General features: G+C 38.3%; 1 protein-coding gene across 1 annotated transcript in view; it reads right to left on the bottom strand.

The window, feature by feature from the left end:
* LOC136258997 (uncharacterized) overlaps nt 1–12,423 on the bottom strand; it is an 81,070-nt gene that overhangs the window by 14,379 nt on the left and 54,268 nt on the right. The window contains exon 9 of the mRNA XM_066052405.1: nt 10,883–11,077. Within this exon, the coding sequence (XP_065908477.1) occupies nt 10,883–11,077 (195 nt within the window). The remainder of the gene's footprint in view (nt 1–10,882; nt 11,078–12,423) is intronic.

Genomic DNA, 12,423 nt, shown 5'->3' with positions numbered 1-12,423 from the left:
GTTACCTTGTAGAGAAATCAACTACCAGTCATCCTGTAGAGAGACAAGTCACCATGTAGCGAGATCAGACATTTCAAATCATGCCCTGTAGAAAGACCAACTTGAAACAAATCACCCCATAGCAGTGTGCGAAATAACGTCCGGACACCGGACAATTTCCGGACAATTACATCATTTGGCAGGGCATAATTAACTTTGTCCGGAAAAAATGTCCGACCATGGCAGAAAGGCAGGAAAAAGGAAGTAATAGAAGTGTTACAAGGAAGACGGTGGAAAAATGGATTCGAGAGAATGATAAAACGTTAGACACCACCCTATGGCTGAAATTCGTCGTTGTTGCTGGGGACCGCGAGCACGTGTCAAAGTTAAAGTGCAGTATCTGTGGTCAGTTCCAAGAGCGGTTAATATCAATGCGGAACTATAACTCTGCCTTTGTGGAAGGAACAACTAATACCCGTGCTTCATCATTCAAGGAGCACGCCAGCACGGAAATGCATAAGCGCGCAATGATTTTATATAAGAAGGAGCACTCATCTAATGTTTGCGACTACGCTCCAATAGCAAGGGCCTTACTTCTACCATCAATGGATGAATTGACCAGGGCTAGATTGAAGCGAAAGTTTGAAATAGCTTACCTGATAGCAAAGGAGAAGATGTCATTTAAAAAGATGAAGACTCTTTGTGACCTAGAGGAAAGACACGGCGTTGATATAGGAGGAAGCTATCGTAATGACCATGCTTGTGCAACGTTCGTTGAATTCATTGGTGCAGACCTGAGGCACCAGTTGAGGAAGGATATTAACAAGGCTAGATTTTTTAGTATCCAGGTAGACAGTAGCACAGACTGTGGAAACATTGATGAAGAATTGTTTATGGTATTGTTCTTTGATGGATTGTCAGAAGATGGAAAGGTAATTGTAAGAGACAAGTTTTTTGCTGTACGACAACTCCGCCGTGGCACAGGGCAAGGCCTCTATGATTGTTTTAAACAAGCTATGGTTTATTTAGATATCCCACCTGCAGAATGGAAGCAGAAAATTATTGGCTTGGGGTGTGATGGTACTTCTGCAAATATAGGGAGTGGTGGACTGAAGGGCCACCTTGAAAGAGATATGCCATGGATTATAGTAAGCTGGTGTCTTGCACATAGATTAGAACTCTCCATCAAAGATGCGTTGAAGACCACATTCTTTGCAACAGTGGATGAGTTTCTGCTACAAATATATTATGTGTACGAAAAGTCTCCCAAGAAATGTGCTGAATTGAAAGAAATAGTGGAGGAGCTTAAACAATGTTTTGAAGATTGTGAATTGCCACACAAAGGAGGAGCAAGGCCTTTACGAGCTTGTGGCACCAGATTTGTGGCTCACAAGGTGGCTGCTTTATCACGAGTCATTGACAGGTTTGGTGCTTACCTTAGCCATTTGAAGTCACTGTCAGAAGATCGCGGTGTCAAATCAGTTGACAAACAGAAGTTGAAAGGTTACATTCTACGTTGGCGTAAATCCAAGGTCTTGCTTGGTTGTGCCTTCTTCCATGATCTGTTAAAGCCAGTGGGAATTGTTTGCAAAATTCTTCAAGAGGATGAGCTCTGTGTTGTTAGAACAGTTGAGGCCTTTGTAAAGACGAAGAGGTCACTGGATGAAATGAAATTGAAGTCTGTTGAAAATCTTCCTACAGTTAAGAAAGTCCTCACTCGAATTCAGTCAACAGATGTGGCAAGTATTGTGACTTATCAAGGTGTTAACTTGCATTACCACACTCAAGGCCTAGCATTTTTGAAGTCAAACTATCAAAGTTGGTTGGAAGCAGTTGACTCTTGTCTTGTTAGTCGATTGAAGGTGCAAGAGGAGCAGTTGCTTATTTTAACTCAAGCAGTAACGCTTTTGGCTACCCATGGGTGGGAGCGGGCCAGCACTCCTTCATTTGGTCATGCTTCACTGGAGGCAGTGTGTGACTGGTTTTCTATTCCTCTTGAGAAAGCTGGCATTGACATATCTTTGGTCCAAGAGGAATGGGACGACATGGTGGAATATGGCAAACAATACTTCAATTTAGTACAAGATGACTACAAGGTGGTGTGGTGGAAGGTTTTCAATTGTGTAGATGCCAAACGATGGAGCAATGTTTTAGGAGTAGTGGAATTGTTGTTCTGTCTACCTTTGTCCAATGGACACCTTGAAAGGGTGTTTTCACAGCTTAAGTTCATAAAGAATGACCGTCGTATTAATCTTACTGAGAACAGGCTTGATCAACTGCTTCGGATTGATTGTTGTGGTCCACCAATTGATCAGTGGGATCCTTCAAATGCCATTTCAGAATGGTATAAGGACAGAACAAGGAGAGTTACTGCTTCTACCAGAGGAACAACATCAAGCAGGGCTGGGAGAGAATCAGATGAAAATGATGATGATAATGAAGAGTTTTCTTTAGCTGCATGGAAATCTTGGCTTCAGATAAGCAGCAGTGAAGAGTCTGGATCTGAATCAGGTGATGATTGTGAAACAGAGGACCGTGCATGATGTTGTTATACCGTGTTTGCTGTTATAGCTTATCTGTAACTCATGTGTAATCAGCGTATCACTTAGACTAACTCACCAATAGTGTCACTATGTCAATTTAAATTAACTCCATTTTCTCCAGTTAAATGTAACATTGTCACTGTAAGTTGTTTACATTGTCCATTGTAATAATAAATAAAATACAATACACTAATAGATACATACATTAATAAATGCACTGATACATTTTAATTTAAATGTCCAGGCAAATTCCTTGGTGTCTGCTCAATTCTCATATTGGCCTGTCACTTTGTCAGTACATGTCTGAAAAGTTATTTCGCACACTGCCATAGAAGGATCAGTTATGACCCTGTAAAGAGTTTAGCTAGAAACAAGTCACCCTGTAGAAAGATCAGCTAGAGACAATCCACCCTGTAGAAAGATCAGCTAGAAACAAGTCATCCTGTAGAAAGATAAGCTAGAAACAAATCATGCTGTAGAGAAATCAGTTAGAAAAAATCACTCTGTAGAGAGATCAGCTGAAACAAGGCACTGTAGAGAGATCAGCTTGATCAAGTCACCCTGTAGTGAGTCCAACTAAATTGTAAGTCACCCTGTGGAGAGTTTAGATACTATACAAACAAATCTCTCAGTAGACAGTTCAGCTAGAAATAAATCACCCTGTAGAGTATTCGGTAAGAAACAAATCACCCTGCAGAGCGATCAGCTAGAAACAATAAACCCTGCACAGAGATCAGCTCGAAACAAATCACTCTGTATAGACATCAGGTAGAATCAGCTAGAAAAGATGTCACCTGGTAGAGAAATCAGCTAGAAACAAGTCAACCTGTAGAGAGATCAGCTAGAAAGAAGTCACCATGTAAAGAGATCAGCTACATTTCAAATCACCCTTTAGAAAAATCAGCTTGAAAAAAATCACCCCATAGAGAGATCGGTTAGAAACAAGTCACCCTGTAGAGAGATCAGCTTGAAACAGTTACCCTGTAGAAAGATCAGCTACACTGTAGAAACAAGTCACTGTGTAGAAAAATTAGCTACATCTCAAATCTCCCTGTAGAAAGGTCAGCCCAAAACATATCACCCTGTAGAAGGAGCAGTTAGAAACAAATCACCCTGTAGAGAAATCAGATAGAACCAAGTCACCCAGAAGAGAGACAAACATGTCACCCTGTAGACAGTTCACCTACAAGAAAACTATCCAGAAGAAAGTTCAGCTATCTTGTAATTCTTTCGTAGAGTTTAGTTTGGTTACAAGTCACTCTGTAACTTCAAACTGTTCACTATGTAGTCAAAGAGTACAGCTACACTATGATTCTTCCTGTAGAAATTTTAACTGCATACACATTTCCCTGTAAAGTATTCAGCTACAAACAATTCAGCCTGTATTAAGTTAATGATTAATCAACAAAATTGTAATAATTACTGTTAAATGTGCATGCATGCATAGCTAAACAATTAAATAATTTAAAAAATTTTCTTCTTAAATAGAAAAGAAAAAGACAAGTTAAAAGAAATACCCAAAGCTGGCCATAGGCTGGCTTTAGGTATGAAATTACAAAAAGATGTGATATCTAATCAAAAACAACCAAGGTTTAGACTTCAACAAGTTTGATACTGAAATTTGATTGGCTGAAAACGTGGTCTCTAAATCCCGTAGAGCCACGGTCATGTCCAATAGAGACCACGCTCTGAGGCGATACGAAACATGGAAATTACGCGCCTGTAACATTAGCAACTCACAGGCGTTTAAATGGCTAGTAACAGCCGTACTCAACAAGAGGGAGGTGTAACACGCTCCTTTCTACTACATAACACCACGTTTCTTGTTTAAACATGCAGCTGTCAACATCCAAAAACAAGTTGTCAAGCAAATTGTAGTCCGCTTCGAAACGCAATTAAGCGCGCCTGTAACATTGGCAACACATGGGCGTTTAATTGGAATGGTACTGAATTAGAGGGAGGCTTGTTATAAAGTACCTGTCAAGGTACAATGAGTTGAAGTCTAAATCATTATGCTGGTTATGTGCACTACATGGACATGTATATACAATAATATAGCTAGCTTAAATAACAATAACGTCATGATAAATGTCTCATTTATTTCCAGTATAGTTGATAGTGACAGATGAGCAAGATGATATATTGAACACAGGAGTACAGGAAGATGAATATTCCAAAGACAATGAACCATGTACAGATTTGGAATTCACTTGTGCAATAGTATTTTCAGTATTGATATCATCACAATGAGGCCGTTTTGGTTTTGTTGCACTGACAATGCATCCATTGTTTAATATATCAGATACCTGCTCTTGCTGATGTTTGGAGGCTCGTTTGTAGCTTCGTACCGCTTCAACACTTCTGTGGCCAGTTCTTTCCATGATTCGTTGTTCGTCTATACACCCAGATTGATGTAGTCTAGTAGCAGCCGTAGCCCTTAATGAATGATTGGTACGGTAACCAAGAATGCCACCATTTTGACACATCCTGTTAATTGTAGTACCCAGTTTTGTATGCCCTATAGGTTGACTTGAATACCAACATCCAGGCAAAGGCTTCTGTAGTGGTTTTAAATAATATGCATTACCAGGACGATGTGAGGGACACAAGCTGTTATACAATTTATAAAGTCGCACAAAGCAACGTTCTGGTTTCTCTATGTTTGCGTGATGTATCACTACCTTGGGTTTGATTTTCCTGCCTCGTAGTCCACCAGGATGATTCTTTGAAATATCCTCCTTGTAAGTTAGATATGGTCTCTCTCCAGCATTTTCTATCAACTGAATTTGTGATGGTCTGTGTCGAAGATCTCTGTGCTCCTTACCACCACGAAGAGAGAAATAGAGCCCATTCATATACAGCATGGTATCTACCAAGCACTGTGGAGTGCTGTCTCCTAAACTTCCCTTCTCCCATAGTATTTCCTCTTCAGCAAATGTAATTGGCTCTGCTTGTCGTAGTGTAGTTCCTATTCCAGCTGACTGTAATCTTTTCATCTCTGAGTCTAACACCTTTCTAAATTGAACAAACTCCTTGTCCTTAAAAATATCAATTGTAGGTATTCCATTGGCTCTAACGAATCTCATGATTCCACAACAGATGTGGTGCAATGTGTTAGGAAGAAATACAGAACCATCTTTCTTTCTTACTTCTAATATAAATGGACACATCCAGTGTTGCAATTCTGTGCTCGTAATATTGTGTAAGGGAGGTATAATAACATTAGTTTCTTTCCTTCGATAGGATACCCAGTCATGCCACAACTTGGCACAATACTTGTTGTCTTGTTGCGTTTTCTCTGGTACTGCACTCTTCATAACTTGTTCGATATCCTTACTAGAAACGGGTTTTGCAAAAGGCCTGTTGCCGGCCATGGCTGACTGGTCGCTTAACTGTGAAACAGCCACAGCGTGACGGTCTTTCTTGGTGGCGGGCACAACAGCTCCTTGTAATTTCGACATGCTCTTGTCATCGAGTTCCTCAAAGGCTTGAAGAAACATTTCATCTATCTCTGTCTCTGTTAAGTTGGTCTGAGCGGGGAGACCAACATGAGTAACGTTGTTGCTGGTAGGTGTGTCCGCTTTGCTGTACGAAACAAATAGAAACAGTTCGTTGTCAAGGAAGTCCTTTAGTTCTTGTACCTGAGAGTCAGCAATAGTAGCCATTATCGAGTTGTTGTCGTGTAGTGAAAGCAGAATTTCAAATTTCTGTTACCATGGTGAGTCTAAATAAGTTAGATGTCAAGAACCAATGGGTTCTTGACGTCTAACTATTATGTAAAAAAGGGTGCAGCTTCCAAAAAAATCCAAGGTGGCAGCCAAGAAATGGCTGTGATGGTAGGTTAATGGCAAAATTTTTAATAATGATAATTTCGGTGAATTTGTGTTGCCTCCTCCAAGTCTCACTAGTTTTGGTGCCAAATTCACCTGAATTTGTGTTATTAAAATTTGACATTAACCTACCATCATAGTCATTTCTTGGCTGCCACCTTGGATTTCACATCTTTTTCACCCTGGCTTTTTTGGAAGCTGCACCCTTTTTTTACAACTTGGCTGTTTTTGATTAGATAAATATTTTACACAATGAAATATAACATCTTGAAAAGACTCTTAGTGTACCTAAAATCATTAAAACTAAAAGAAAGCCTTTACAGAAGTACAAGTATAAAACTCAATAAACAATGCCTGCATTAACCACTATTTTACATCACAATAATAAACTTGCTTTAGAGATGTACATACTTTCAGGTTGTGACAATCATCTGTCCTGTTTCTTGCATTTACCTTTCATCTTTATAATCTCAGCTTTCTAGTCATCATCTTCTTCTACCACATTAAAGTTTAATTTTCTGTATCAACACAGTCCTTACAGGTACAGATATAGATGTCGCAAATTTATTTGAGGCACTTACACTACTGTAAAAGTAAGTATATAGATAGCTGCACTTATAAAACATTGCTTTACCCTACTGAATATAATTTACCATGCAACAAGATGATATTGTAGCACTTACAATCAATGCAGAAAACATGGCATGGTGACCATGTCTTAATGATCCATACCGCTCGATACTCTACCTAAGGCTTACACCTCCCGACATGACAGGACCTCAGCGTGGCTGTTGCTACCCGTTTAAACGCCCATGCGTTGCCAATGTTACAGGCGCGTGCTATGTATTGAAGTACTGGACTCAGCGAGTGGACTACAACTCATTGTTGCTGTTGTTGTGCCTCGACAGCTGCTTGTAAGCAAGTAATGTAGTGTTGATTAGTACAAACAAGCCCATTACACCTCCCTCTAATTCAGTACGGCTGTTACTAGCCATTTAAACGCCCATGCGTTGCCAATGTTACAGGCACGTAATTATTGTGTTTCGTATCGCCTCAGAGCGTGGTCTCTATTGGACATGACCGTGGCTCTACGAGATTTAGAGACCACGTTTTCAGCCAATCAAATTTCAGTATCAAACTTGTTGTAGTCTAAGTAAGACTTAAAGTAATAAACAAACAACCTAACACATTTAGTATACATACTACAGTGTTTAACACAGGCTTGAATAAGTTCCTTGACAATATCACATGAGTGTGAGGGGAAATTTTCCCTAGTTGCAAGAGGGATACATTTGACATTGAAAATGGAGCAAAAAGTTGATGTGACAAGTGAGAATGCCATGCAGTTGGATTGAATTGAGAAATAATGTGGATGGTGTCCAGTAAGATAGGTTAGTGTCAGTAAATAGCTTGCTGAGTCTGAATCGGTGAAGTAAAGTGTGCCAAAGTCAAGCAAAAAGTAATGAAGCCTGGAATGTTAAGTTTACAAATAACTTTCTACAATCACCTAAGGTCAAGTTTTTTTTGTATGAGCATTAACTCATAGAATATACATGTGCCAGGTACTGCCAATATTGTATTGAGACATCTGTATACTGGTGCTGTCTGCCACCATGATCATCAGTAGATTGGATACAGGATACCTGCAAGAGTACAAACTATAATTTAGCCAGTCATTGCATGTAGCATCATTTGTTCAACACTAGCTGTAGATCTTGTGTGTATACACTTTATTAATATTTTCTGCTAATGTCTCTCATTGATGGAAGTATGTTTCATCTGTATACAGGGCATCAAGTAAACCAACCCATCAGAAATTTTCTGGCTACACCCCTAATTTATGTGATTGCTCTGGTTGTGTACAAGATTATTCCTAATATTGAGTAGTTGTTGTCATACTACATGTGTAGTTGTAATCTCAGGAGTCAACTCTTAGTCCTTGTTGTCATCATGCAGTGTTGTTCATGTTAGTATTGCATCCATTGGGTATACCATACTGAAGATGACTGCATATGACTTCCCACAAGCAACATGTGGCATATGGAGGCACTCACAAATCAGTTATTTCAGATAATTTCACTCACCACATAGAGAGCTATCTTGCATGCACACATCAAGTCATATAGCTGCAAGGTGTATTGAAAATCATGGGTTGTCAGTAGTCTGGTCGGCATAAAGCAAAGTTGTTTACACATTGGTCAGACAATATGGCACTTACAAATAGTTGTAATTTTACTGACCCCACCCAACTTTAGGCTTTGTGTGGAAAGGAAATGGTTTGTAGAAACTAATTTCATAACAATGAATAATCTCTGGTATCAGCGCGATCACTTAGCTAAACTCCGTTTCCGTGAGAGCACGCTTATATGGTCACTTGTAGTAAATCACAGTAGCACATTTACAGGAAGGACTCACCATGCAGAAATGATATACGTGATCTAATGCACCTATCATTTGTTAAGTCCCACTCCCTCCGGTATGGGGAGGGTGTGGGCATTTCTCCAGCCTGGGGGATAAATTGTTAGGCCAAATCCCCACATGTGGCAATAAGTAAGGATTTGACATAGAGCTTGGGTTTTATCACGTGTCACAAGTCAGAGCTTTTTAACACTTTGTTCAAATTACCCACCTTTGGGCACACTTTAAACTTCAAATCCCTTCCTACAGCCTGTTGTTGCCTAGAGTGGATCACAACACTGATACGTAGGTGCATAAGGGTAAGAAGTGCTGCTTCTTCCTTATCAAAAACTGCTATACAAAACCCAAAGAAACTCACACAATGGAATTCCATAATTATATTGTTAAATGACTTCTTTAGTATATGGAACTGTAGTGATGGTGAAGAGAACTTTGAGAACTGTGAAGAGAACTTAGAAATTTATCACGCTGTAGGGTAGCTAGTGACCTGTAGAATATGGGATATATAGTTTTTAGCACAAAAAAGTGGATAACATGAATAATAATATGAAAAAGAATATCAAATGATACAGTAGTACCATTTAAGTAAGGTTCCAGGTGAAAATTTTGCGCTGCCTAAAATTCCACCTTTAAAAATTATCATAGAGACATTTTACGTGATGAAAATCACCTTTACGGAATAATACTAATCCATATAATACATAAAAAAGCATTAAATACAAGTGGCCTGATATAAATTTTTAAAAATTGCCAAAACTCGAATTTTAGTCTCACTGCCTCACTCACTGACCACAATCGCAAGGCTAGAGGCCAAAGGAACCAGCACACGGCTACCATTTTACGCCACAATAACAAACTCACCAGTGGGATGTACCTTTTGGAATTGCAACGAGTGTAGGCCCTCTGCGTCTTATCTCTTCTTTCATCTTCAATCAAGCTACTTGTCTTCTTCTTCATCCAACGAAACCATATCGAGGCATTAATTTTCCGTATTAACGCTTTCTTACAGCAGCATATTTAGACACCACAGAATTATTTCAGAGCTGGATTTCGGATACGCTTCATAGGTACACTTGCTAGATATCTGCATCTTCATGATTGGGATCCGGTATATTCTAGTTTGCGACCATGCTCACCAAATAAAGATCTATAGATGGACTAATAGCAAAACAGTACAGAGACCCTACCTCTTAACAATCTGCTATTTAACAGTAAACAAGATCATTATTGGTTTAACTAGCTACACACCCCTTGGCTGACTCGAGATATACTATAATACAACAGTCACTCTAATACAACATTCATGTATGATAGAACAGTTACGAGTTAGTAGGCATAGCTATTTTTATAAGAAAAAGAAGCAAACACAATATAAATTAGTATATTACAGTACATTATTGTTCTAAAGGAGACATAAGGTGCCCCTCAGCAACAGCAAGGTGGACAGCTGAAGGCACCAGTGAATTAACCAGAGTTGTGACAAGCTAATAGTTTTAAAACGTGAATAACGTTAGTTGTATCAACAAAAGTAGCTGGGTGGTCTGACAGAGCTTGTTCTGTTAGTCAACTGAGACGCTTCGCTGTGGTCTAAGAATTTCCACGTTTGTTCGCACATTACCACAAACATGCTGTACAATTAACTCTGTGCGGCTGCTTTAATCAGTTCAGTGCCACCTTAACGTAATACGTATAAAGATGAACAAAACGGAAAATTTCAGTTTTGTCTCAAATACACATATTGTTCCTTGTTACTTGATACTTACTAGTGGACCAACACTCATTGCAAATTACCACCAGATGGTTGTTTTGAGATGGAGGATATTTTCCAAGGCAGTTTTAAGGTGTCCGCTTTAATTGAGTTTTTGCAAAAAATATGGGCAATCTTTATTATGAGCCCACTACATAGTGCATGATAAAGCACTTACAATACCACAACACCCATTTACAATATTTTAATATATAGAATAATCAGTGTTGGTATCACAACATAGATATGTGTATAAACTTTTCCTTCTTGAATGCAGTGATGTATTGAACTTTCAACACTTAATTTACTTTAAATCATGTAGACTAAGTAGGAATTTCCCACATGCACATATGCATTCTTATTACCTGTTTGATTTTGTGCTTTGCATCTTCTAACAATTCATCATGAATACTATCAATCAGCTTCATATATTGCTTCATATTTTTATCACTTTGAGGTGGTGGGGTGTTAGTACTTACTGGCTGTAGCTGATACAATGACTTGTTTACATGACTCAAAAATCCTTGTTGTGCTAACTCCTTTGCTTTTTGGTTATCAAGCTACACAACATATATCAATAAATAATGCATATACTGCACTTCCTTGTATAAAAGCCATGTGCAATTAAATGCCTGTTTTTTGGGGGTTTCCAGCATATTTGGAAATAATCAGTGGGGAGGACTGGGTTAATTGTGGAGGCCTGAGTTAATTGTATGTGGAGTCCACTGTTGGAGGCTTTAATTTTTTACCTTGCTGCTGCTGTTTCTTCAAACTTATTAACATAAAGTTTAGAGATGTCTGAGCTAAAATTATCGCACGAGTAGTCTGCATGAGTCTAAGTGCTTGCATATAATAATGTATTAAACACCAGTTTTTCAACCATTTTAGGCCTTGACTACACCTGTTTAGGTAGTCAACAAAATAATGTTCTCCATGCTTACCGTTACAATAATGGCATTCTACCATGACTTGAATTCGATTAAATGCCTATCCAAAATAAATGCCCAGTCTCAAATGAATGCCTGATTCTTTTATAGGCTGGGTCAAAACTGAAATAAACTATATGAGTTTATAAAGTACATACATACAGCTGCCCATCTTTAAAAATTTTTTACATTGTCATAAATAATCTCTATTTTTGAACTGAACAAAAGTTTTTTTTTAAAATTTAAGATTTGACTCCTGCATCAATTGTTGCAGCTTTTAGTTTTTTGGGTTCCTAGTGGGAGTGTATCTAATCAATTATTGACTAACAAGTTGATGTCTTCCTACTCTAGCACCAAATGCAGATAATATTGGCTAAATAGGTGATTAACCAAAAATGAACTTAGTTTACCTTAACGTTTTGCTATTATTTATTTAGCTAGCGAATTAGATTTTATTGTAAATATTGTATTTCCACTTTTCCAAAAATTATTTTGTAATTACAAGTATGTTGCCATTCACTGCTTAGAAAACATAACTCAAGCAAATCACTTTAAATCACAATTACGAACAGACTTATCTTTCAATTGTTTTACAGTCTGTCTATTGTGATTTTTTTATGCAAATTCTCTTGCGAAAGTTTAGAGGCTGCTTCTATTTTTAGTTTGGCTTTGTTTGCATAAGTATTGGACACAACCTTTTGGTCTACGAGGCTTTCTGTGTTGTTTTTTGGTCGCTACAAGAGTCTGTAAAGCATATTGGGAAAATCATTTACAAAGCCTGTTGGACTTGCTATACCGAACACCCATATTTTAAAGCAGTTAAAAGAAACTATTTCCTGAGCCAAAACGTACCTGTGCAGAAGTTAAACACAGGTTTCAGTTAACTAATATTTCTCACATACCAGTTGCTGTGACCATTTAATTGTTTGCTCACATGAGTGTATACAGACAAACAAACATAGACAGATAAATAGGTACAC

The sequence above is a fragment of the Dysidea avara genome, chromosome 1 (genome assembly GCF_963678975.1).
Source record: "Dysidea avara chromosome 1, odDysAvar1.4, whole genome shotgun sequence".
Taxonomy (NCBI): Eukaryota; Metazoa; Porifera; class Demospongiae; order Dictyoceratida; family Dysideidae; genus Dysidea; species Dysidea avara.
This window is presented reverse-complemented; position numbering and strand designations above follow the sequence as displayed.